This window comes from Aquarana catesbeiana, linkage group LG01 (genome assembly GCF_042186555.1).
Source record: "Aquarana catesbeiana isolate 2022-GZ linkage group LG01, ASM4218655v1, whole genome shotgun sequence".
Classification (NCBI taxonomy): domain Eukaryota; kingdom Metazoa; phylum Chordata; class Amphibia; order Anura; family Ranidae; genus Aquarana; species Aquarana catesbeiana.
In genome coordinates, this window is record NC_133324.1 from 288,385,668 (window position 1) to 288,413,581 (window position 27,914).

Genomic DNA, 27,914 nt, shown 5'->3' on the forward strand with positions numbered 1-27,914 from the left:
CCTGACGAGTTTATCCTGGAAGAGTTGCAGTCTTCTACTATTACTCCAAAATGAAAAGAGACCATTTTGCATACCACTTTGAAACTAGAGGATTGGCCTGTTGATTCTTCTAATGCTGCTTCCAGTTTTGGATTTTTTAGAGCCCCTAAATGTCCTCATTCCAGCTTAAAAAATTTCCCATGTCCACCTGGTCTGTCATCGCCTCCTTTCACCAGGGACACTTTTGGCATGTTCTCACCTTTCTGGTGCATCATCATTACCTAGACCCAGTGATGGCAAACCTTGGCACTCCAAATGTTTTGGAACTACATTTCCTATGATGCTCAACTACACTGCAGAGTGCATGAGCATCATGGGAAATGTAGTTCTAAAACTTCTGGGGTGCCAAGGTTCGCCATCACTGACCTAGACTTTGCTGTGGGGCCCCTATACTGATAGACTGTGTTCCTGCCCTTTGGCTTTTCATATGCACTTGATGATAACCAAGGTGCTGGCCCCATTATTTTCCCTTCTGTGATCTCATGGCATTCCCATTGTGGGATAGAGGAAAAAGGGCATGCAGGTCCTGTATGATGTCACCTTGACTATCCAAACATTATTGCAACTTAGTTAAATCTTGAATATTCAGGAATTGTTGCTGGAACCGAATCATTGTTTGGAATATATGGGTCTAATTCTGGACACAGCGCAGGCCAAATTGTTTCTTCCACAGGAGAAACTTCAGACTCTCAGATTTGAGATCTTCAGTCCAGGAGTGGTCTGACTCTTAGCTTTTCTGAGTCCTATGTCTGTTGGTGGCCTCCTTTTTGAGGCAGTTACATTTGCCCAGTTGCACTCCCCACCTCTACAACAGAACATTCTGTCATAAAGCAAATCAGTCTAATCCCTGGCAAGACTGAATTGGTTGTCCCTGGCTTGGTGGCTCAGGAATCTGGCTCTGAAATTGAAAGTCTTTCTATCCCGGCTTTTTTGTAAGAACCTCATGATGGATGCCAGCCTGTCGGGAACTTGGTCATTGTAATAGTTTCACCCTTCCAGTCAGCATTCTCGAACTTTGGGTGATCTGGCTATATCTGCAGCCAGTGTTAATTTCATTGATGAAAATAACACTATTTAGTCTACTAAAATACGACTAAAACAGTTCATATGACTAAAATATGACTAAAACCAAAATGGCATTTTAGCCAAAAGACTATGACTAAAACTAAATCGAAATTTGATGTCAAAATAAAACTGATCTGCAGTGCTGGACCATCCCGCTGGAAGGTCTTCTGATGTGTGGGCAGTACATAAATCATCAGGAAGGAACAAGATATCTTCCTGCAGTAAGATGAGTAGACTGAATTCTGTTCTGGGCAGAACTTCATATTGCCTGCTTGTGTGCTGTGTATATCCCAGGTAAAAAATATATTCCGTCACCACTGGCATATCTTGACAGACTTGCCCATTCTTGGCGAGATTGTAGGCGATCGTCCACTAATGACTGCTCGGCGATCACGGGACCTTAAGGATAGCCTCACTCATTCTGAATATCAAAGATCAGTTACTCCCAACTGGCTGTCTGGTCTGCCACCTGTGAAGGGGATGCATCCCTGTGGCAGATGTACAGTCTGTAAGTTCGTGGACAAACGGATGTGTTCACCAACTCTGATGGAAAAAAGGAATTTAAAATCAACAATTTCATTAATTGTAACACCACTCGGGTGGTTTACATGCTGACCTGCCCATGTGATAAGCATTATGTCGGTAAGACTAAAAGGCAGCTGAAAATCAGAGTTGGTGAGCACATCCATAGCATTGTCAAGAAAGACGATGAGCGTCCACTTGCCTTGCATTTTATTAACTTTCATGACAGTGACTTTCCTTTAAGGGCATTTATAGGCCTTAGAAAGGGTGACTTTGACAGGATCTTATGTCAGAAAGAAAAAATTTACAATTTGAATAGCATGCAACCCCTTTTGCTCAATAATGAGTGTAATCTTTCTGTGTTTTACACCATGAGCCTTATTGAAATCCTTTGCCTGTAATAACTCTCTTTTTTAATTTGGCTAGAGGCATTCTTTACAGCTACATGATATATCAATGGCTACCGTACCCTGCATGGTATTTTTTCTCTGCGAGACTCCCTGCATTATAGTTGGGAGGTTCTTAATTGGCATGGTGCCCTTGCCATCGCCAACCTGTGCCCATTCAATTGACATCCATTACCAATATTTTGGATTTATTTTTGATTATCTCAGTTTTTTATTATTAAATATTTTCTATAGGCCATTATTTCTTATACAGTGGCTGTTCTTTTTTACAGCTGTGTTTGGTGTTTGTTTTTGTCACAAATCTCCCATTTTAATTTTTCTTTTTTTATTATTTTTTCAAGTTTTTTCATTTTCATTTGTTATTTTATTTTTTGTTTTTGGGTTTGTGTTCGTGTTTTGCTTTAAGTCTAGTGCTCCCCTATGTGCGATAATTGGGACCCTCTGCACTCCTTGACCGGCCAGCTATAGCATTGTCGTTTTTGCTATCTTGTATGAAAGGCTGTTAGTTTTGTAAGTGGACACCTGCTTGTCCAAGCGCAGATGTCAATGTGTTGCACTGCGCATGGGCTATTTAAGGATACTTACCAGGTGTCTGCGCATGCTCTGAAGAAACTCGGGTCACGAGTGAAACGAAGACGCCATCACGCTCCTTGTGGCGAGGACTCAGATCCACCCACCAGCTAACGAACCCCCCTCGGCTATTCCCTGGACATTCGAAAGAGCCGCTGGAATTCTGGGGCCGCTTGTAGGCTCCTACTAATCAGAAGGATTTCCACTATCACTGGCTAGACTTCAGTGAACTGGAGGAACAGACGGAAGCTGTATCCTGAGCTACCGGCAAGCGGAATACCGACTTTTCACCAGTGCTGTGGCCGAAGTGATTATTGGGAGAGTGGTGAGATTTACTGTTTTACACCTTCCAGCTGGGAGGCTTCCTGTCCACCTTAAAATGCATTTCCAGTGACTTGCTCTTTTATCCATGAACTGTCCACGATTTTCTAATTACTGCTTCTGGAGCCAACTGCTCCCGCCATCACATAGTATTGTGGCTGAATAGACCCATGGATGGGATCTCAACTTTCTGCTTGATATTCATTTCATATTCTTATATTGCCTTTGACAACATTATCATTATATTATTTGGGGGGGGGGGGGGTGTACGTATGAGTGTGGTGGCCAACTGAGTCTGTAGGCAACGTTGTCTAATTTTAATGAACATGGTGGAGGTATTTTCTTTTGATCAGTGTTAAGTGAATTTTTGCAATAAATATATAAAAAAAAATTCGTTTTTTTTTTTAATTTGCCTGTTTCTCATTGAAGAATTGCTTTGGGGAATTTTCTTTATTTCCCTCCTTTCTTTTGTATGCTCTATCAGTTCAGAGGAACACACCCCAGACTTCTTTTGAAGATTTTATTTTCTGTGGTGAGGGCATCTGGGAGCTGCTATTAAGATCTGCTAGTTATAGCTTTTTCCTCTCGGCCCCGATCATAAATTACTAGAGGTAGAGCCACAGTGTCCTTTTTACCTTTTTTCTTTTTCGTGGTGGACATTTGGTAGATGGACTTCTTCAGCCAGTAATGTTTGGACCCAGGGGAATTATTACCTACACTGGAGGTTTTCCAAGACCTTTCTTATAGGTGTGGGATGCCAAATGTGGACAAGTTTATTTTCAGGTATGGGGATCCTCTGTCAAAAACTGTGCATGCTCGGCTGGCTCTGTAGAATTTATACTCCCAGATCTATGCTTTACTCACCTGAAACTACATCTTTGTCTGCGCTTCGCAAGATGGAAATGGAGGGCATTCTAGTGTGCCTCATTTCTCTGAACTGGCCCCGGCAGTTGTGGATCGCCAGTCTAGTAAGACTCTGTTAGCTCTAACAGATTGTCCAGATCTTCAGCCCAGGTTCTGAGAGATGGGCATCTCTAATTGGTGATTCCTAGTATGTTAAAATCTAGAAGTCTACTTCCCACAAAGTCTGTAATCAATAATGGCAGGCATATTTGACTTGGTGTGAGTCTTGGGGCTTCCACACTAGGAGTTTCACCTTGGGTGTTTTGCTCTCAGCACTCAGTTCAGGTTTCTGCCCTATCTTATTTCAAGAGACTATGGCCTCTCATTCTTTGATACAGTGTATTCCATGTAACTCCCCCTATTCATTTATCTCTGACTCCATGGGATCTGAATCTGGTTCTCTCTGCGCTTCATAAACTACTATTTGCACCATTCCCTGTCTACTCTAACCCACAAAAGTGGTATTCCGTGCAGACATCGTGCTAGGTGGGTGTCTAAACTGGCAGCTTTATCCTGCAAGGAACCCATTTGGTTTTACAACAAGGTGGTGTTGAGGCCAAAGACCTCCTTGCCTAATATAGTCTCTGCCCTTCACCTCAAACCAGGAGGACGTTGTTGTTCTGTCCCTCTGTCCAGCTCCAGTTAACCAGAAGAAAATTTCCCTCCATTGTTAGGATGTTAGAGTGCTTATTTCAGAAAGACAGGTACCTTTTTGTCATCACAGATGGTCCCCATAAGGGTGCACCAGCTTATCGTTTCACCATCTGAGGGTGGCTGAGACAGACCATCTTTCAAGCTTATGGTCTCAGATCAGTTTCCACCCTTTCCTGTCAATGCGGACTAACACATAATCACACACATAGGTTGGACTTGATGGACTTGTGTTTTTTTTAACCTCACCTACTACGTAACTGGATCTGTGAGAGCTTTTGTGAGTTGCTTTTTGACATCAACTGTTTCTCACACTTGCAAGACTATTTGCTGCTTTGCCCACCCCTGAGACTGCTTTTTGATGTCCCTCCCAAAGTTTAAAAAATGCCTGTGTTCCTCGATGGACAAGAAATAAAATAGGTTTTTGTACTTGCCTTAAAATCTTCTTGGTACTTTTAATACAAAACTTGGCATACATCTACCAGGCATGCTGATAAGAGGATGGATTATCCTGGGCTGGCCTACAGGTTATTTTATTTTCCAGTGTCCAATTCTCCTGTAGGCAGGAGTATAACCCTAAGGTGAAATACTTTGTATGCCTCAACAAACTCCAAGAGCAGGATTTTACACTGAGTAACATATACTATTTTTGCAGGTTTGTGAAAAGATACTGTATTCCCTACTCTTGTAATCCTATTCCAAAGACTAGAAGAAATGTAATATGGTAGGTTGATTTTGTATTTTCTACCTACTGTGCCTGTAGGTAGGTGGGGATAGTCTCTGTTATGGGCTGTCCTGGAAGTCACTTAGAAAAGGTTTTGGTAAAATTCCTCATTTCTACAGTGCTTGTAAGATTTTGAGTTCTTTCCCATGTTACCCTTTGCAAGTTTTTTTTTTTTTCTTTTGCTTTATACGCTTCGCAAAAGACTGATTGATTTATAGGAGGAAAAAAAGGTAGACAAGATAGACCGCTTGTGTTTTTTTTTTTTTTTGCTGTCACTCTTATTTTTTTATGGCCATCTGAGTGCTTTAATATAAATTGTTGCTCTATTGCTTTCTTAGGATCACTCATGTCCGTGAATCCAGGAGTTGCACGTTGGATAAAAGAATTGTTCTGTTATAATGAACGTGTTGTGCTCACAGGGAGCTGGAAACATGGGTTCTTCTCGCTCACAGCAGTAGGAGCCACTAATGTTGGCTCTATACGAATATATTTTGACAGGGTAAGTGTTGCATTAGGTTATCTTGAACTGTACAACCTTGTAAAACAAATATGGAGACATTTCAGACACAGTAAGTACAGTAGCAAGCTAGCAAAGTCAGGTGCTTTACACAGATTACTTTCACTCTATCCAGTGCCAATGTCAGTATAATTAGAGGGCTTTTGGAAAGACTGCAGCAACCTATTATTGTAATGCACAAGAGCAAGTATCTTTTTCTTTAAAAATTGCCAAGCTTAATTTCAATTTTAAATAGATCAAATTACATAACCAAAGTACAGGTTCAGAAACAGTCTTGTTGGTTTAGCACTGTGTTTATGATCCCCGTGCCTTTATCTGCTAGGTGCTGTACATAATGAAAAAAAGTGTGTGTGTGTATATATATATATATATATATATATATATATATATATATATATATATATATATATATATATATATATATATATATATATACCCATACAAATGTAATACCATTATCAGCAATATTTTGTATGTGGCCACCTTTTAAAAGGAGCCCTTTGAGAAAAGAACTCTTGCAGCTTCCATTGCCAACTGTTTTTTTAAGTATGTGCTGTGGGGCTGTCATCCTTCCAATATTACCTGATCCATGACAGTGATGCATTATATTCCTGATATACATTCAAAACAAAAACATTTGAGCGATGGCAGCTCCTTAATACGTGTCCTGAGAGGTACCTTTTTTTTTTTTTAATTGTTTACCATATACAGATGCATCTCAAACAATTTGAATATCGTCATAAAGTTTATTTCGGTAATTCAATTCAAAATTTCAAGTGAAACTCATATTTTATAGATTCATTACACATAGTGATATTTCAAGCATATGTCTTTCTTTTAATTTTAATGATTTTGGCTTACATCTAGTGAAAACCCAAAATTCAGTATCTCAGAAAACTAGAATATTACATAAAACCAATAAAAAGAAATGTTGGCTTACTGAAAAGTATGTCCATGTATAGTATGCACGCCATACTTGGTCGGGGCTCCTTTTGCATGAATTACTGCATCAGTGCGGTGTGGCATGGAAGCCTGTGGCACTGCTGAGGTGTTATGGAAGTCCAAGTTGCTTTGATAGTGGCCTTCAACTCATCTGCATTGTTGAGATTGGTGTCTCATCTTCCTCCTGGCAATACCCCACAGATTCTCTATGGAGTTTAGTCAGGTGAGTTTATTGGCCAATCAAGCACAGTGATACCATAATCATTAAACCAGGTATTGGCAAATTTGGCAGTGTGGGCTGGTGCCTAAAGTGCTCTAGAATGTCCTGGTGGAGGGCTGGGCTGACTTTGGACTTGGCTCCCCAAATAGTCACTGACTGTGGAAACTTCACACTGGACCTCATGCAACTTGAATTCTGTGCCTCACCACTCTTGCTCCAGACTCTGGGACCTTGATTTCCAAATATAATTCAAAATTTACTTTCAATTGAAATTTGACTTTGGTCCACTGAACAACAGTCAGTCCAGCCCTTTTTCTCCTTAGCTCAGGTAAGGCGCTTCTGATGTTGTCTCTGGTTCAGGAGTGGCTTGACACAAGGAATGCGACAGTTGTAGCCCATGTCCTGGATACGTCTGTGTGTGGTGGCTCTTGAAACACTGACACCAGCTGTAGTCCACCCCAAACTCTTGAATGACCTTTGCTTCACAATCCTCTCAAGGCTGCAGTTATCCCTGTTGCTTGTGCACTTTTTTTTTTTTTTTCTACCACACATTTTTCTTCCGCTCAATGTTCCATTAATATGCTTGGATACAGCACTCTGAACAGCCAGCTTCTTTAGCAATGACTCTTTGTGACTTGCCCCACTTGTGGAGGGTGTCAGGGACTCTCTTCTGTACAAATGTCAATTCAGCAGTCCTCCCCATGATTTTGTAACCTACTGAACCAGAGCGAGACCATTTAACAGCTCAGGAAACCTTTACAGGCATTTTGAGTTAATTTGCTGATTAGTGTGTGACACCATGAGTGTACAATATTCTAATTTTCTGAGATACTGAATTTCGGGTTTTTGCTAGCTGTAAGCCATAATCATCAAAATTAACAGAAATGCTTGAAATCTATCACTCTGTGTGTACTCTATATAATATGAAATTCACTTTCTGAATTGAATTACTGAAATTAACTTTTTGATATTCTATTATTTTTTTTTTTTAGATGCACCTGTACAGTATGCATTACATCTCTGATTACACCCATTGCCTAGAGTTCAACTTTTTTTTTCCAAAATCAGAGATATATAAAAAAAGTAACAAACAATGGACATGATATAGGGCCAATAACAGACCAATATACAAAAAACATTGGTCTAGGACTAAGACATTAAATAGTGTTCACATTATTTTTGTAGACACAACCTAGCTTTATGAACAGCAGCAGTCACTGGAGTTAAACTTTAGGCTCAGGTCACACTGCAGCGATGCGGAACCCTGCAAAATCCACTGCGGGTTCCCACATCGCATATCTCCCAGCAGCAGTACCACACTACCTTATGAGAACTGCTGGGAGTGTCAACTGAAAGTTAATGACACTCCAAATCAGTTTGCATATTGTAAAGCAAACTGCAAATTCGGATCGGATCTGATTCTGCTGTGGACCAAAAAAGGGTCCTGTGGGAGTTTGGGCCGAATGCAATGCAAATTCAGCCAAACTATCTGTATGGTTGAAATCACATCACGCAGAGATCGCATGTGATTTGTACTGCAGTGCGAATCGCATCCAATGTCAGACATCGCACCAGTGGGAACCGGCCCTTAATGTACATACCCTACATTGTTTTGACTTTATTTTCTTGCTGGAATAGATTTTATTGTATGCTAAACTTGATTTGAGAACTAAATTTGGCAAGATGACCTTATAGTTGATTGACAGCCTTCGTTATACTATGTTTTTAATGTGTGCACACAGTGAACAGTTTGATTACATTTAATATCAGAGAATATACATTTGAGTGGTTTGTGAGGTTAATCAGAGCTTGTTTCTTTTTGCTGCTCCAGGATCTACAGACGAACAGCCCTCGTTACAGCAAAGGTTCACATAATGACATGAGCTATATAACGAACAATAATCAGGATGGAATTGTGATGCGGAAAGGAGATCAGCTAGGAGAATTCAATCTTGGGTCCACGATAGTATTAATATTTGAGGCACCAAAGAATTTCACCTTTAACTTGAACGCTGGACAAAAAATCCACTTTGGAGAGGCTATGGGCTCGCTCTAATAATACCAGTGAAATGGATCACGTGAAACCAAGAATACCCTAGAAGCTGTTCATACGTGCTTGGTGGTTGGGAGACTCAGAGTTATATCTCTATGCAAGTCAAGACATGTGCACAGGCAGCACCAATGGAAGTCATTGCAGATCCAGTTCATCCGCTATGCCTACTGCCCCTTCACACCAGCTCCCCTCTTAGTCTCACTCTGCACTTCTTTCCTCTCCTTCCCAATTAGGTGTGGCTGGATGCCTTGGCACTGGAGGAAAGATTTCTAGACTCTGAGGGATATGTAACTACGTATGTTTTAATACCTTCTGGGCGAAACTTCTATTTTATTGCCAGCAATTTTATAATGGGACGTCGACTGGAGGGACACTGCCAACCTCAGGGAAGTGCTACCCCATACGGCAGCTTTAGCGCACTGGTCAGATGTAGGTACAAGCAGCAACATGAAAGAACGCCACTGTTCTGGTTGGATGTCTGCAAAAGAGGAGGTGGAGCGTAAGCAGGAAGTGAATCTCTGATCAGTGGAGCTGTAGCTCAGTAATTTTATACTTCTAAAATGAGATGATCTTGCTAACATATTAAATTCATTTATTAGCATACATTTTGAAATAAAACAAATGCAAACACCATATTTTTACAAAGGTGTTTTTATTTACAACATGGGCAAAGAAAAGACATCCAGTGTAGCAGTAATCTCCTCAATGCGGGTAATATAATTGTGCACTTTATTCTTCTCCACATTTAGTTTCTGTACACGTTCCTCTATTTGTTGTTTCAGCTGTGAACAGAAAAAAGACAATGTTATATTAAAAAGACAATATTTTGTCTACAACTAACCACATAAAAGCACCACAATCTATAACCTGAGGGATTCATTATATGCACACAGCTGAAGGGGTCAGTTTTTTTTCCTTTTTAATGAAGGTTAAAAAAAAAAAAAAAAACCCTCATACACACCTGAGCTCGATCTCAATCTGGCATTGCTCTCTCTACCTCCCTCCTCACTGGACTTGGTGAGAGTAGCACTCCTGCTGCTGTCAATCAAATCCAGTGATGGGAGGCAGGGCTGAGCCACACTGTGTAATGGACAGAGTACAGCTTGGCATTGAGCCTGTACATGTTCTATCATAGGAAGCGGCTTCCTATAATGGCACACATAGAAGGAGGAACGAGGCTTCTCTGTGCAAAACCATTGTACAGAGCAGATAAGTATGACATGTTATTTGTATTTTTTTTTTTTTAAATATCATTCGTGCCGCACTTAAAAGTGCAAAGCATAAATCTGAGTATACCAATGTAATCCACAAAATATCAAACAAAAATAAACCAATGCATATTGAATTATGTGATGAGCGTCCAATCAACATTCGGCAGAACTCCCTGTCAGTTGTGTGTCAGTGCAAAGGTGTTCAATAGCAACCTTTGAGTGTGGGCACCGATGGGGTTTGTATTTTAAGAAAAACATTTTTTAGATATATTTAGCACTATAATAAGTTGGTTAATAAGAGATATTGCTTTTTATAATAATAATAAAAAAAAAAAACTTTACAATCACTTAAGTGTCTCTGTGCTCCTGTAGGATTATATGTACACTAGTGGTGGCTATTAAGAATTAGCAAAGTGTACACTTCCAAATTCTTCACCTTTTGGGAAGAGCAGTATTCCCACTGGATTGGTTGTCCTGGGGAAGAGCAGTATTCCCACTGGATTGGTTGTCCTGGAGGGCAGCAAATGGAGTAGGCCAAGCAAATTTGAACCTTTCCCCTGCCCTCCTTATGCCCACTCCCCCCCCCCCCCCCCCCGGTGACAAAAAGATCCTGAGCAAAAGGTTTCATAAATGCACATAAGCATAAAATTCTTCTTCATTGCCATTATTGCAATATATGTGTAGTTAAGTGCGTAAAAATACATACAAGTGTAGATTACTGCACGTAAAACTTCCTATTTATGTCTTATGGCTCTGTATTACTCATCTTTACACAATTGTGCGTATGGGTCAATAGACAACAATGCAACTATATATCCAGATCAGTACTGCTGTGTGCAAGAGGCTTTAATGGTTGATAAACACTGATCTTAAACGATAACTTTCACCTCACAATAATATTGTTTACAACCTTCTTAAATACTGCCCCATGACTTTACTTTTGTGAGCATCCTTGCAGCAAGACATTTGTTTTGCCTACTCATGACTGAAAGATCTGTTACATCATTATTATGATTTAAATGGATAAAAAGTTGAATGTTTTGGTCGGCGAGTGAGAAAATCTATTGCAACTTATAATGAAGACATGACTTCAGACCATCAGGTTACCATAAAGGTAAAACGCTTGTCTAGGACAGAGGAATAAATTCATACACCATGGGTTATATGCCACAATAGTTAGGTGACTGGACGCTGGCAAAAGCTTTGCTGAGCTTGCCCCTAGTGGTTCCATACAACTCCACCCACTGTCTGACTGCCTCATGGCTCACTAGCAGGTTCCAGCTTGGTTAGCCTCAAGTACACCTTAGGAACCATACCTGGACTTCATGATCTCAGGATCAACCTGTAATGGTTGTTTCAGGCACTGAATTATTGTGTTCGGGGCTCACCTTGGCACATGTCCAACACTTGTAAGTCGCAGGGTGCTATTCTGGTCCATTCCTATGCCACTGAGACTATGAAGACTCCTTATTATGACCACTGTGTTGGACAAAGCCTAGACTGTGGACAGGGTTTCCCTGATTGGCTTAGGGTTGGAGAAACAATACCACAAGCTCCACTTCAACCAATCAGAGGTAGCCTTGTACTTATTGATAAAATACTTTCTGTGATTGGTTGAGCAGCACTCAGCGCATCTTGATATTTTCCCAGGAGGAGAATGGGAAGTCCCGATCCTGATGGGAGGACACAGCACTGTATACTGGATGTAGCTGATGCTACGTATAGTTTATACCATGCTCCAACTGGCGCATGTATTATTGAAGCAAATAGTTCAACCAACTTGGTCCAAACAAACTAACTGAAGTCAAAAGAAACCTGGACTTAAGCTTTAAAACCTAGGTGAGACTCGGTTCAGGACAGGTGCCCTTTGATGGCATGCTTTTTGACAACTCCTTCAAAGAATACATTGGATCAGCTACTGAGTGAAGGGGTTTCTTTGCTATTTTCTACAAGCACACGCTATGGCATTCATATCCCCTGCCTTATGTATAAGATCTGTTAGCCCTTTCAGGTCCTTCCTTTTGCTTCGGACCTTCTACTTCTAAGCCCACCAATTTCAGAATATCATTCAACATAAAATTGCAAAGACTGACTATATCATCCTCTACAGCAGGGGTGTCAAACTGGGGGCCCTCCAGCTGTTGGGGAAATAAAAGTCCCATCGTGCCTCTGCCTGCAGGAGTCATGCTTGTAACTGTCAGCCTTGCAATGGCCCATGGGACAACAAAGAAGAGCCAGGCCTGTTAAGCAGTTAGAATCCTAAATCAGGCAAGAATGAAACATTCCTTTCCAAAAACGCCAGCAACTGCTTTCCTCACTTTACAGAGTGTTGGCAGAATAGTATGGCTGGGCAAATGGGCGTACCTGTACGTCCCTTTGAAATTTGCCGCCGTGCCATTGCGCACGTGCCGGCCGGGAGCACCGTGAGTCAGGTCGTGGGTCCCGTGGACTCGATTGCCACGGGCATACACGCGATCGCCTCACGGAGAGATGCTAATGTAAACAAGCATCTCCTCGTTCTGCCTAGTGACAGTGTCACTGATCTCTGCTCCCTGTCATCCAGAGCAGAGATCAGTGACGTGTCACACGTAGCCACGTCCCCCAGAGTTAGTAACACGTCCCAGGACATACTTAACCCCTCCCTAGCCCCCTAGTGATTAATCCCTTCACTGCCAGTGTTATTTACACAGGAATCGGTGCATTTGTATAGCATTGATTGCTTTATAAATGACAATGGTCCCAAAAATGTGTAAAAAATGCCCGATGTGTCTGCCGTAATGTCGCAGTCACTCTACAAATCGCTGATCGCCGCCATTACTAGTAAAAAAAAAAAAATTAATAATAAAAATGCCATAAAACTATCCCCTATTTTTTTTAAACGCTATAACTTTTGCACAAACCAATCAAACGCTTATTGCGATTTTTTTTTTTTTACCAAAAATATGTAGAAGAAGAATACATATGGGCTTAAACTGAGGGGAAAAAAACATTTTAAAATATTTTTTGGGGATATTTATTATAGCAAAAAGTAAAAAAAGAATGCGTTTTTTTCACTATTGTTGCTATTTTTTTGTTTAAAGCGCAAAAAATAAAAACCATAGAGGCGATCAAATACCACCAAAAGAAAGCTCTGTTTGTGGGTAAAAAAGGAAGTCAATCTTGTTTGGGAGCCATGTCGCACGACCGCGCAATTGTCAGTTAAAGCGACGCAGTGCCGAATTGCAAAAAGTGCTCTGGTCAGGAAGGGGGTAAATTCTTCCAGGGCTGAAGCGGTTATAAAGTGAAAGATTTATTTATTTATTTTTTATTAAAACAACAAACAATGGCTCCTGCTGCTTCTCAAAAGTTGTGTGAAGGGGAGAAAAGATGAAAGGGGGGGGGCAGGCACAGCTACAGGGAAACTGAAAACGTTTTTTTAACCACTTAAGGACCAAGCCTATTTATGGCACTTGTTGTTTACAAGTTAAAATCATTTTTATTTTTTTTTGCTAGCAAAATTACTTAAAACCCCCTAACATTATATATATTTTTTTCAGACACCCTAGAGAATAAAATGGAGATTGTTGCAATACTTTGTCACACCGTATTTGCGCAGTGGCCTTACAAACGCAATTTTTTTGGAAAAAATACAATTTTGAATTAAAGAACAGTAAAAGTTAGCCCAATTTTATTTCTATATTGAAAGATGTGAAAGATATTGTTACGCGAGTAAATTGATACCCAACATGTCAGGCTTCAAAATTGCACCTGCTCGTGGAATGGCGACAAACTCTGGCACTTAATCTCCATAGGCAACGTTTAAAAATGTGTACAGGTTACCAGTTTTGGGTTACAGAGGTGGTCTAGTGCTAGAATTATTGTTCTTGCTCTAAAGATCGTGGCGATATCCCACGTGTGGGGTCAAAGAGACCTCACATTTACACTTCAAAGCAAAAGAAGAAAAAAAAAAAAAAAGTATTTTTTTCCCTTTTCCATCATGCCCTCACTCGCCTTCCTGCCCATCAGGCCACAGGACCGGATCGTCTCCGCTGCTTCCAACAGCTCTGGTAAGCAGCGGGGCACCTCTCCCACCGCCCATAAAAGTGATCTTGCGGTGTATTCGCTGCAGAGACCACTTATCGTAAAGTGGAGCGCCCCCCGCAAATAAAAATACCAGGGTTATGGCAGCTATCTGCTGCCATGACAAAGGTATTTAACGTCAAAGTAGCGCCGTATATCCACAGTGAGCGGTCCGCAAGTGGTTAATACAAACAATGCATTAATGTTTTTAGGTTTAGTAACACTTTTTAAAAGAAAAAAAAAAAAAAAAAAAAGGATGCTAGACTATGGCAAACATGGCCCTGTCCCAACGGTTTTGAGATGCGTTGCTGCCATCAATTTCAAGATTACCTTTATTTTTTTCTTAAAATGGTACATTTTTTCAATTTAAATATTTTATGTTTTGTATTTTCTATTGTGAAAAAACAATTGGTTTATGAGATTTGCATTCTGTGTTTATGGATATACACAGCATCCCAACCTTTTAGGAATTGGGGATGCAGTTCTGTTGATCATAGTGACAACCATTCCTTCGCTTTGAAGGGATTTCCCATCAATTCCTGTTTTGGCTATGGGACAGGAAGTGAAAGGAAATCCCCCCCAATGTGACACAGCTGGCAAAAAAAAACAAAACCTGACCGGGATTATAACCCTCCCTCACTCCCTTTAGTTCCTACTTTAAAGTCAAACTAAACTCACCCATTTAACTGTGTGCAACACCATGGCAAATGCAGATCAGAGGCTAAGATGGCTGCTTCCTTAGCTGCATAGAATAGGAGGGTTTAGTTCTCCTTTAACTGCCTAAAAACATATTTCAAATTTGCTTAATTGCTGTTAAACTGTATTTAGAGAAATATGAAGGTTGTTATTGCTGACCACCAGATAGGTTTCTGTCCTCAATACTTTGAACAACTGACCTGGAATAGGCATGCAGCTAGTGAAGTCAGAGGAAAGACGAAACTCCTAATATGTATACTTGTTAAATGTCTAAAGTATTGGAGCCCTTGGATTTACATATCAAAGGGGCATTGAGTAATTTCAGCAGCATACAAATATTCTCAGTTAAATTTTTCTTTTAACCAGATGATGATGGGCAAAATCTCCGAACCATTAATTTTAGTACCTGTTGTAGTTCATTCTTTATTTCCTTAGCCATTTCTTTTTCTGCAGAATCTTCCCCAGGGTCACCAGATTCCACCCATCTACTTAACACATGGGCATGCCTCTGCCAGGCTCTGAAAAAGGAATAGGAGATTTTACTAGCACTCAATTCATAAGGATTAACAGTTCAATTTCTGGTATAAGCTATGTATATTTACTTGAGTTCCTCTTTCTGCCCCTGGTATCTCTGCATATTGTAGTAAATATGAGCAAGTTCTTGTTGAAGGGCAGCAATCTGTGTTTCCTCTTTTAGCAAAACATTCGACCCTTCTTCTTGAACAATGGTCTCCTTTGCTGAACACAAGGACAAAAAAATGAAAATGAGGCAGTTAGCTGATGTAGAACAGATATTGTATACCGCACTTTCAACACTTTTTTTTTTTCTAGAATCAAGGTGTAATCTGTTTGTGTTGTTCCTCCTCCCACATTAAAGTTTGTCAACTATTAAAAAACAGGTTAAATACAGATGATATGCACCTGTGAATGAATTCTGAATGATCTCAGAAGTGCCTCACATGGAGGTCATTGCCACAAGGCTAAAGCCTGTCAACACAAGTGCTTACAGTGTCAGAGAGTACTCCACCAATTGGTAGATGTCATAATGTATTTCTCATTTGGGACTATTTCCTCATAAGAAAAGCTAAAAGAAAAAAAACACAATCATTTTTTTTCCCGTAAAATAAAAAGATGGGGGTTGCATTGAATACAAACCCAATTCCTAAAAAGTTGGGATGTTTTATGAAATCTACATAAAAACAGAACGCAAAAGATTTGCAAATCTCAAACCACTTTTTTTTTTTTTTTACATAACAAATGTTTAACCGCTTCAGCCCCAGAAGATTTTACCCCCTTCCTGACCAGAGCGTTTTTTGCGATTCGGCACTGCGTCGCTTTAACTGACAATTGCGCGGTCGTGTGACGTGGCTCCCAAACAAAATTGATGTCCTTTTTTTCCCACAAATAGAGCTTTCTTTTGGTGGTATTTGATCGCCTCTGCAATTTTTATTTTTTGCGCTATAAACAAAATAAGAGCGACCATTTTGAAAAAAACACATTATTTTTTACTATAATAAATATCCCCCAAAAATATAAAAAAACATTTTTTTTCCTCAGTTTAGGCCGATCGTATTCTTCTACATATTTTTGGTAAAAAAAAAAAAAAAAAAAAAATCGCAATAAGCGTTTATTGATTGGTTTGCGCAAAAGTTATAGCGTTTACTAAATAGGGGATCGTTTTATGGCATTCTTATTAATAATTTTTTTTTTACTAGTAATGGCGGCGATCAGCGATTTTTATTGTGACTGCGACGTTATGGCGGACATGTCGGACATTTTTGGGACCATTGTCATTTAAACAGCGATCAGTGTGATTAAAAATGCACTGATTACTGTGTAAATGGCAGTGAAGGGGTTAACCACTAGGGGGCGGGGAGGGGTTAAGTATGTCCTAGGGGAGTGATTCTAATTGTAGGGGGATGGGCTGATCTCTGCTCTGATGATAGGGAGCAGAGATCCAGTGACACTGTCACTAGGCAGAATGGGGAGATGCTGTTTACATGAGCATCTCCCCGTTCGCCCTCTCAGTGAGGCGATCGCAGGTATCCCCGCGGCGATCGAGTCCGCGCAACCCGACTCACGGAGCTCCCGGCCGGCGCGCACACGCAATGGCACGGCGGGGAATTCAAATGGACATACCTGTAAGTTCATTTGCACAGCCGTGCCATTCTGCCGACGTACATCGGCGTGCGCCGGTCAGGGAAAAAAAAAAAAAGGCAATTTTGATGAGATTTGCAAATTATTACATTCTGCTTTTAAATAGATTTAAAAACAGCATCTCAACTTTTTTGGAATTGGGGTTGTACATAGATACCAAACATATCAAGACTCAAAATTGTGTGCTTGTGAAATGGCATAAAACGACAGTACCTGAAACTTTCCATAGGCGATACTTTACAGGTTATCAATTTAGAGATAAACCATGACCTTAGAATTACTGCTCTCACTCTGACATTCACGGCCATACCTCACACATGTGGTGCAACTGTTTGTTTTTTTTTAATCTTTATTTCATTTTCCAGATTATACAAAACAATGGTAGCCCACACAGGGGCAAAACTTAAAGTCACAGTAACATACTGTAACTTGAAATTCTAAATTCAACTTAACAAACTACTACCCCAATGTAGGGAAGAGGTTCTGGTTCAGGGGGACCTGTGCTTAAACTAGTGTTATCAGGATAAGGTAAGACAGTTACACCTGGGCCCAATGCATACTCAGATATATTGTCAATCTGAGCTGAGACCAGAGGGGAGAAGGGAAAGTTACAAATCTCTCTCCAGTCATCATCATCCAGTTCCGGGATGTCCCCCACCCATTTCCTGCGGAGGGAGGACAACTCGGGACTTGCAGCAATGAGTAGGGACCCATAGACCTGGGTCTCTCCAAGTCCTTCACCCGGAGGGTAGACTCAAGCTCTGAGTATGATAACTCAACTGGTTGACCCAGGAATTGGCACCTATAGGCATGAGCAATCTTAAGGTATCTAATGTGCATGGGCAGGTACATTGAATTTGGTTCGTAGAGTGTGAAAAGGGGACAGCTCCTTATTAGTGATGATGTGTTCCAGTTTCACCATTTTATATTTGGCCCAGGCCTGTGGATCAGGGATGGGGTTGAACTGCGAAAGGTTAGGGTTCAGCCACAGTGGGGTGTGTGGAGACCAGGAGTTAGGTTGGGGCACCCGCAGGGCTTCACTCACCTTCCATGCTTGTATGGTGGTGCGCATGGAAGGAGTGAGATGGTGTGGGGATTTAGTTCCCCTGAACAGCAGCCCCTGCAAGGCCTCCAGGGACCCAACTATAGCCGCCTCCAGCACCATTGCAGAATAAGTCAAATCGGGCTGGAGCCACCAATGGGCGGTCACTAGCTGGGTGGCCAACTAATATTTGTAGCAGTCAGGAAGAGCCAACCCCCCCTCTATCCACAGGCCTGGTCAGGATGCTATATTTGTACGTAGGTGGTTTGGGCCCCCAAATGAAGGAGGTGAAAAGTTGTTTAATAGAATTGAAGAATTTTTTGGTCAGCCACCGTGGGAAGTTCCTAAAGATGTATGTGAACTTAGGGAGGACTTTCATTTTTAGCAAGTTAATACACCCAATGAGGGAAAGGGGTAGAATACTCCATGCCTTCAGTTTGTTCTTTACTCCAGCCAACACAGGGTCAAGGTTAAGCTGCACAAAATCCCCAGTCTGTTTCGAGATGACTATACCCAAATAGGTAAAATGATTTACCCTTTGCAACGGGAGAGAGGGGGAAAGGAGGATCTAGCCTCCTCATCCACTGGGAACAGCTGGGACTTGTGCCAATTCACCCTCAGACCCGTGAATGCGAAAAAGGTGTCCATGATTTTGAGGGTGCCCTGCAGAGAGGCCCCGGCATCATTTAGGAAGAGCAGTAAATCAGGGTGGCAATAGTTCTGGCACCCTGAGTGGTGTGTGAGGCATGTATGCTAGAGAATAATCTGCGTATATTGACGTCCGTGGACCTACCGGGCATAAAGCCCGTTTGATCGGGGTCTACAAGGGATTTTATAACTTTAGTCGGGTGGCCAGTAATTATCTTCAGATCACAATTGAGGAGTGCAATTGGTCTGTAGGAGGCACACAGCTTTGGGTCCTTGTTGGGCTTTGGTATGAGAATGATATGGGCTTCTTTCATGGAAGGGGGTAAAGAACCCGCTTGTAAACAGGTTTGAAACAGCTTTGCCAGTCTGGGAGCAAGCAGATCAGTGTGGGCGCTATAATATTTCAGGGACAGGCCATCCGGCCCCAGGGCTTTACCTGCAGGGAAAGACTGTATGGCGAATGTGATTTCCTCTGGGGTTATTTCTGAGACTAGAAAGCTCCTTTCAGTGTCAGAAAGCCATCCCAACGCCAGAGTGTTCAACATAGAAGTCATAGGTGCAGGGTCAAAATTCTCCGGTAATGAGGAAGTGTACAGTGTGGTATAGAATGTGGTGAACTCAGGATGTCCTCCTGCGTGGTGGCCATCACGCCACCTGTCGTGAGGATTTCAGGAATAACCGCAAGGGGTCTATCCTGCTGCGCAAGTAGCACCAGCAATCTGCTATTTTTGTCCCCATGCTCAAAATACTCCCGTCTGCTAGATTGTATGCCACTCCTAGTGGTTTCAGAGATATGAAGATGCAATTCTCTCCTAAGTGAGGAGAGATGGTCAAAGTTCGGAACCGTAGATGAGGCAGAGTATTGGCTCAAGGTCAACTCTGTGCTGCAGTGTAGAGACCGTATCCCTAAGCTCCGCCTTCACCGCAGCCACAACAGAGATATATTGCCCCCCTGCTGTGAGCCTTGAAAGCATCCCAAGTCACCTCCAGAGAGGCCGCCGACTCCGCTTTAAGTGCCCAATATTCTTGTAGCTTAGGGGGAATTCTGTCGTGGACTGACTCATTATTAATCCAGTGGGGTTGTAGCCTCCAAAGGGCTCATTTACATGACCTGGTAGTCCTAATGGTCAATTTGAGCGGGTTGTGATCAGAGAGGCCAGAGGGAAGGTAGCATGCCTCTTGAATGTCATTGAGAAGGGCTATGTTAGCAAATGCCAAGTTGATACGGGAGGAGGTTTTAAAGGTGGTAGAGAAGCAGTAGTAGGTTCTATCTTGGGGATGCAGCCACCTCCATATCTCAGTAAATTCCGTGGCGTGAGCCCAGGTCTGGGTTAAAATTGGTTTGAGGGGAGGGTCTATCCAGGTCACGTGATAATGTGGCGTTGAAGTCACCCATGAGCAGAATTTGGGCTGGGCAATGTGGAGCCAGCCTCTCATACAATGAGTACAGAACCCGCACTTGACTAGGGGGAGGCAGATATACATCAATAATATACTTCTTATTGTAGATGGTCAATATTAACATAATATATTTCCCTTGGGGATCTAAATGAACATCTTGAATCACACATGGTATGCATTTGCTAATCAGAATAGACACCCCAAGGATAGACCCCCTTTAGAGCCAGGACCCTACTTACCGTTAGGTGTGTCTCCTGTAACAACACTATATGGGGATTGTGCAGTTTCCAATATTGGAACAGTAATGACCTTTTATACCTGGAGTTGAGCCCCCTGACATTACACGACAAAATATTCAGGGACTCAGTGTCAGAATTAGCCATCATGGGATGCCAGGGGGGGACAGGAGTAGGATGAGACCAGCAAGCCAGTGCATATTAAAATACCCATAGTTAGTACAAACAGTGGTTTGATTCTTGAGCTGAAGGAACGTTTGAGCAGCAGCATATACATGTAGAACTTTAAAACAAAAAAAATCTCCTCTCCCCAAAAAACATAACACCCTACCCATACACCATACAAACCTAGCTCGGTGGCCAAAAACAGGGGTCAAAAAAACTGACGTAGGGCTTGTTCCCATAACTGCCAACCAGGTGAAACCTTCAGGTCACTGGGACCACTGGAAGCCCTGCACACAAGGCCGTGGTAGATGAAGCAGTCCTCGGGGAAGCCTTGACAGGGCCGAGGCGAGTTCCAAACTTGGGGGGAGCGAGGGGAAAACTGGGTTCACTTAGGCAGTGTGTTTGTAGACGAGGTGCACCGCTTCTGGAGCATGTGGCCAAAAGGATCCCAGGATCTGGAGCCTCTGTCCAAGGCGAAGTTGTGAGTCGGTGTAGAGAGCTCAGATGGATCAGCAGGATTTAAGCCAGGTGTCAGCTGAAGCTGGGCTCTTGAAGTAACGGGTGGAACTCCCATCCACCACCCTGAGCTTGCTGGGATACAGGAGACTGTATTTCCGGCCGTTCTCCCAAAGGCGTTTGCGGATCTCCGTGAAAGTGCAACGGCGTTGTTGAACTTTAGGCAAATAATCAGGGTACAAAGAGATCTTGGAGTTTTCATATGAGAGCTCCGCAGCATTTCTGGCAGCTGCCAGCAGTCTATCTCTGTCCCGGCAATTCAGGAGCTTGATCAGAAAGGGTCTAGGCGGGGCTCCAGGGATGGATGGGGTAGTGGGGACCCTGTGGGCCCGCTTCACTACAAATGTGTGAGGAAGATCTTTGAGGCCTAGCAGGGTGGTGAGGAACCCCTCAGCGAATTCAGCAGGAGTGGCGCTCCCAGCCCGTTCAGGGAGCCCCACCACCCGCAAATTGTTACGCCTGAGTCTATTCTCCATGTCCACGTTTTTTTCCTGCAAGGATTGCACCTGCTTTTGAAGGATTCTCAAATCCCTGGAGTCTTCCCGCACCGTATCCTCGACCTGGGAAATGCGTGATTCTGCCTCCGACATCCGGGACCGGAACTTATCCATGTCGTGCCTAATTAGACTAACTCCGTGGTCACCATGTCGATCTTGGAGGTAACCGTCTCCTTCAGCGATGTGATCGCCGCCATTAGGTCTGCCATCGAGGGCTCTGCAGCTCCCATACCCGTGGATGCTGTCTGAGTGCTTGCTGCGACACAGGGTGGAGGAGGGGGCAGAGCGCGCTGGCAAGATAGCCGCCGAAGGAGGAACGTGGGCCTGAGGCACCGCGTGTTTACCGTATTTCCTCTTACCCGGAGCCATCTGGGAGAGTGGGAACAGATAAGGAACGGTGAGGCGCCCTTCGGGAACTCGTAGGTAAGATGAGAGAAACCGACCACGACGGCAGGATAGGTAAAAGGATGCTAAAGAAGCGGAACTCTGCTACTGCTCATCCAACCTGCTTCACATCCGGACATGCTCCCCGTGCAATTGTTGTTTACATACATGTGTAGGCCCTACGTGCACACTTGTATTCGCTAATCGTGCTTGTCTTCTTACCTGGCTACAGCAGCCAGGAATGACAGTTCTGAACCCGAAAGTGAAATGCCTGTCGCTTTCGGGCTCATTCATCGCAGTGGAGATTGGGGAACAGATGGAATAAAACTAGGGTATGCCATGTTACAGGTTATCAATGTAGAGTTAACTGAGACTTATGAACGCTGGCTCAGAAGTTCACTGTGATTTTGCACCAGGTGGCACTTTTTAGTACTGAGAGGGAAATCACTTTTACACGACAGCCGGTCACCAGCTGAAAAAAAAAAAAAAAAGTACCAACCCCCTGAATGCTAGAAATTTATAAATGCACCTTGGTAGACAAGGAGTTATTCCAAAATATTTACATTTTCAGTGGCCATTGCATAAAGACACACAATATGAACATACTCTTCAAGTATTTTTTTTTTTCCTTACAGCTGACAGAACTACATTGAACATTTGCGTGACACTGCTGGCTGCTGTGCAGAAGGAATATTAATGAGCCTACAGCCATTTGATATAAGCTGGCGTACTAAAACATTTGGTTCAACCCACTCTTTCACCACCAAAATCATGGCATCATGATCACATACTGAGCACCATTTTCTGATGGCTGTAGCAACAATGCATTTGTGTGGATAGTTTAAGATGTGCTCAAATAAGTCTATATTTGATGTTTATTCACCTGTATTGGTTAAGTGTGGCATTTTCCCTTTGCCCAGAAGGAAGTCAGCTGGTGATAGCAGCTGGCCGGAGTAGTCTGAAACAGGTATTAAGTGAGGCTGCATCCCAATCTCTGGCTTCTCTGACAATTTGGGTAAGGCCGTGCTCTGCGGGGAGTGAACACAGAAAAGAAAAAATGTAATGAGGTACATCCAAACATCTTCTAGTAAATGAAAGGCAAACTATAATGTGCAAGTACTAAAAAAAGTGATTCTATGCCTTTTCTTTACAGAAAAGGAAAGTATCTTTCCTTGTACAAAGCTGAGAAACATCTTCAGTCAGGTCCCAAAAGGTGAACAATTCAATTATGGGTCGAGAAATCTCTCAAAATTGGTAGTGAATTCCCCAGCCAATTACCCCTTACAATATTTACCTGTGTTTGATCCCGGGGCTTGAAGGAGGAAGGGGGCATCAGTTCTGGCATTGCCATTGGTACTTTCAGAAGTGAGCAGGTCTGAGGTACAGTTGATAAAGGACCACGAGAGATCCATGAAGATGCTTGAAGACAATTAGTATGGGCCATAATTACACATTTAGCTTCCTGTGGTTCTTGAGCAGAACTTCTTGAATTCAGTTCTAGCTGAATTTCATCATCTGAATTTAAAGCTTGACTTGATGAATAACTCTTTAAATTGTCCGTGGCACTGGGATCACTGCATAAAACAGTTTTTTTATTTAACTCATTTAGTTATGAATGTTACACATACTTTTTACATAAATTAAGCCCATGACTCACCTTTGTATACCGAAGTCTAGGTTTTTGGCATCCATAAACATGGCAGCCAGAAGCCCTTCTTTTTCCAAGGAGTGCAACAAGAATTCTGGAGTGCGAGGCTTTAGGCGCTCTGACCTCACTGCACTTCTATAAAAAGGAAAGATGATGGATATGGTATAAGTGAGGTAAGGGGTTGAATTGCCAAATCTTGCTACTTTTATAAAACCAAAAAGAAAAAAAAAAAAAAAACACCCTTAGGAGTGTGAAGGGCTTCCCTAGTTTTCAAAGCTTTGTCTATGCCTGGCATCTCTCAAGCAAAGCTAACATTTTAATTGTTATAAATTTGTGTAGAGAATTCTGAATACACTATAAAGGATTGTCGGTGATTTTTAACCACTTACATTGTGCTCAGGATGGGTTGCACATTAGATAGAAGAGGAGCATTGCCTGTAGGACATGGGAAGGAAATCTTCGAAGGAGGTGAGCAGACCTCTTCCTCACAAGGTACATCATGAAATGGCACCTGGAAAGTCACTTTCTTTTTCTGAACAGAAATCTGCAGCGGCTTCCTAAACACTTTATCCTTCCAGATCATGGCACAGCGACGAACTGCCCGATTCTGTGTATATACTGTCTAAGAGACAAGAAATAAGCAAATATCATTTTGAAACAGAGTGTATCTAGGTCACAGATGAGCTGAGATCCATAGGCATAAGTTAAATGGAAAAATGGGGGAAAAGAAATTGCGCTCGGTGTTCAATATGAATATGAGAACTAATGATAAAAAACCGTGAAGGAAATCCTGCAGCTAAAACACAATAACCCAAATACAGGGGCATACAAACTAAACAATATAAAAAACAAACAGTGTAGCGCTGGATTGTGAGAAAAAGCGCATATATTGATATATGCGAATATACTAAAACCCGTAAATTTAAGAAGGCTGTATGTCACTATTCTAAAGTGATCAAACACACATGTGTGGCTCTAAAAAGTGTTCAAATAAACCTATATAGGTTTATGAACAATGAATAATATGAACAAATACGTGTATATGATGTGGATATATTACGTGAACTAGATATCAACGTAAACAACAAAGATCAATACCGTTATGATTGGCAATATGTAATTAAGAAAATATGTCAACCACTTGATGTTGATTATTCCAAAAAAACTTTGTAATGCTTAACAATATTATAATTATTAGTCAATCATATGCTAAAAACAAAAAACAAAAATACCCAGATATAGTGAAAAATAAATAAATAAAGGAGTGGAAAAGTTAGAACCACCCAAAAAGTTCATATACTACAAAATAAGTGTAGAGTCCCAAACTTGATGAAATTCCAGCATATATTTCAATTCAGTGTTCCACTGCAACTGTAGCCCACCACCAAGAGAATAAGGCTGGAGGCTTACCAGACAGCCTGCGACCACCCTTATTCAGGGGGGTCTAAACAGGCTCAGTAGAGATGTATGGGTCCAGTAGATCTCACCTAGAAGGGCTCCATAGGCTTTACACAGGAAGATATTACTTGTGGTCACCGGATACTTTCCAGAGGTGTTCCTCGCTTGGCAAATCGAGGGGTTCCAGGCAAAGTACAACAGTATTGTCAGCAGGTGCCCCAAAAAGAAAAAAAGGACTCCGATAGTGCAGACCAATCCCCTGGACCATCCCCTGCCAGAAGTTTTGTTTTTATATATATTTGATGGCATCCTTTTAAATAAAGCAGTAAGATTGGTCTGCACTATCGGAGTCCTTTTTTTCTTTTTGGGGCACCTGCTGACAATACTGTTGTACTTTGCCTGGAACCCCTCGATTTGCCAAGCGAGGAACACCTCTGGAAAGTATCCGGTGACCACAAGTAATATCTTCCTGTGTAAAGCCTATGGAGCCCTTCTAGGTGAGATCTACTGGACCCATACATCTCTACTGAGCCTGTTTAGACCCCCCTGAATAAGGGTGGTCGCAGGCTGTCTGGTAAGCCTCCAGCCTTATTCTCTTGGTGGTGGGCTACAGTTGCAGTGGAACACTGAATTGAAATATATGCTGGAATTTCATCAAGTTTGGGACTCTACACTTATTTTGTAGTATATGAACTTTTTGGGTGGTTCTAACTTTTCCACTCCTTTATTTATTTATTTTTCACTATATCTGGGTATTTTTGTTTTTTGTTTTTAGCATATGATTAACTAATAATTATAATATTGTTAAGCATTACAAAGTTTTTTTGGAATAATCAACATCAAGTGGTTGACATATTTTCTTAATTACATATTGCCAATCATAACGGTATTGATCTTTGTTGTTTACGTTGATATCTAGTTCACGTAATATATCCACATCATATACACGTATTTGTTCATATTATTCATTGTTCATAAACCTATATAGGTTTATTTGAACACTTTTTAGAGCCACACATGTGTGTTTGATCACTTTAGAATAGTGACATACAGCCTTCTTAAATTTACGGGTTTTAGTATATTCGCATATATCAATATATGCGCTTTTTCTCACAATCCAGCGCTACATAAGTTAAATGGAGCACAGTAGTCTTGTGGTAAGGTCAATCATTTCTAATACAGGAAAGTTATAAATGTCCCACATTTGTTATCTTTTTAACAGTTGTCACTTAGTGTACCCCTACCAATAGCATCACAAAATATCTTGCAAATATATATATGGAAGTATAAAACAAAAAAATAATTGTGTGCTTTTCAGTATGGGGTTAAGACAAGTACAATCCAAATTCTTGGAGAAGCAAATTATTCAAATTCGAAGTACAGTAGGTGCATATACTTTTAACTGATTTCGAGCGGATAGCTCAGCTCTGAACTGCTTCATTCCAGACATGAAACGCAAAATCCTTGTAACTCCTTCCCTCATAAGGTCAGTTCGATACACCTCCACAGCTTCAGCAAGTCGCTGCTTTTTTCTCCGACGCTCAAGAACATAGGCCAGCCAACAATCAAACACCTAAAAAATAGTGTGTGATTAATAAACTACACTTTAGGTCAACATCATGTTTATTACTGCATTTGCATACAGGTGGTTACCTTTCCTTGCAGATTAAGAGACCAGTGCCACAAAGCTTGTATTGTCTGCTTGTCCTGCCACCTTTTTTCCACCAGCTGTAACACAAGAAGGCCAATTACATCTATCTTCTGTACAGTGCAATTATACTAATAATGTGGAATATGGATGCGCCTTACCATCTGGTGCCATTTTCTCAGACAGGATTTACTTAGGCGGAGTCTGAAGAAGTTGTTTTGTTGGCGCTGCAAAACCTGTGGTGAGAAAATGCAGTCAGTGCAATTTTTATTTAACTGCAGTAAAATATTGACACCACGACAGTGCTTATCCATTGTAAACATGCAATTCTATTACACCCCAAGAACAGACATGGTTGGAAGCACCTCTTTTCTTCCTTCTGATCCTGGTGTTCGTATATACCAGTCTGGGTTATGGGATGCCCTCATTCCTGCCTTCCCTTTTTGCGGGTCTCAGTTATTATCCTAACCCATCGTTTAGGAGGATTCAGTACACTTCTGTTTCTGCCAGCCATATGGGGCACTCCCATATGGGGCGTGTATAGGGGCCGTGCATGGTAGGGATTGGGTGGGGCAACTGGTGGCGAATAACCCTTAAGGCCTGGCTAGTAGCTCAGGACTTAAAAAGTTGAGCCCTGACACAGAACATAAGGTTTAGGAATGGCCACACATGGGACATAGGGTTTAGGAATAGTCATACACAGGATGATTTGCTTTTAATACTTGGGAAATGTAGGTGTTAAATACTAAAACGATAACAAGCGAGCGTCAGAAGTACTTGTTAATTGTTGGAAAGTCTGATTTTCCATAGCTTTATAATTTTTGGCCAACACATATCACAGCAATTTGTCAGAGGACTTGCACTGGCTGTGATTTGCAGAATATTCAACAAGTGAGAGGAAAAACTAATTGGACAAAAAATAAATAAATAAAAATAGCAAATCTACCTTTATCTGTCATTAAAGTAGTTTGCAAGGCTCAAGGTTTTTTACCTTATTATTAGATTGTATACATTAAGGTTGATAAACTTTCTGGGTGCAGCTGCCCCCCAATTATCCTTACCTGAGCCTATATAGATTCAGTTATGTGCATGAGAGCAGCAGCTCTCCCGGGTCTCTCTCTCCTCATTGGCTCACACAGCAGAGGGAGCCATTGGCTCCTGCTGCTGTCAATCACAGCCAGTGAGCCAATAGAGAGAGAGAACAGGGCTGAGACGCACCGGTGCTTGAATGGACACAAAGCGCAGTTCGGGAGCGAGCTTGCTATCTGGGGCAC

General features: G+C 41.8%; 2 protein-coding genes across 6 annotated transcripts in view; one reads left to right on the forward strand and one right to left on the reverse strand.

Moving 5' to 3' along the window:
- Positions 1 to 9,569, forward strand: part of PISD (phosphatidylserine decarboxylase) — a 58,470-nt gene extending 48,901 nt beyond the window's left edge. For all 4 annotated transcript variants that reach the window (XM_073629262.1, XM_073629261.1, XM_073629264.1 and 1 more), the window contains 2 exons: positions 5,541 to 5,701; positions 8,713 to 9,569. In XM_073629262.1, coding sequence (XP_073485363.1) covers positions 5,541 to 5,701; positions 8,713 to 8,937 — 386 coding nt within the window. In that variant the 3' untranslated portion in view covers positions 8,938 to 9,569. The remainder of the gene's footprint in view (positions 1 to 5,540; positions 5,702 to 8,712) is intronic.
- Positions 9,570 to 9,575: 6 nt separating this feature from the next.
- Positions 9,576 to 27,914, reverse strand: part of SFI1 (SFI1 centrin binding protein) — a 91,500-nt gene continuing 73,161 nt past the window's right edge. For both annotated transcript variants that reach the window (XM_073629260.1, XM_073629259.1), the window contains 10 exons: positions 26,802 to 26,876; positions 26,646 to 26,720; positions 26,389 to 26,565; positions 23,984 to 24,216; positions 23,604 to 23,729; positions 23,241 to 23,520; positions 22,830 to 22,974; positions 15,503 to 15,638; positions 15,307 to 15,418; positions 9,576 to 9,716 (listed from right to left, as the gene is read on the reverse strand). In XM_073629260.1, the coding sequence (XP_073485361.1) occupies positions 9,591 to 9,716; positions 15,307 to 15,418; positions 15,503 to 15,638; positions 22,830 to 22,974; positions 23,241 to 23,520; positions 23,604 to 23,729; positions 23,984 to 24,216; positions 26,389 to 26,565; positions 26,646 to 26,720; positions 26,802 to 26,876 (1,485 nt within the window). In that variant the 3' untranslated portion in view covers positions 9,576 to 9,590. The remainder of the gene's footprint in view (positions 9,717 to 15,306; positions 15,419 to 15,502; positions 15,639 to 22,829; positions 22,975 to 23,240; positions 23,521 to 23,603; positions 23,730 to 23,983; positions 24,217 to 26,388; positions 26,566 to 26,645; positions 26,721 to 26,801; positions 26,877 to 27,914) is intronic.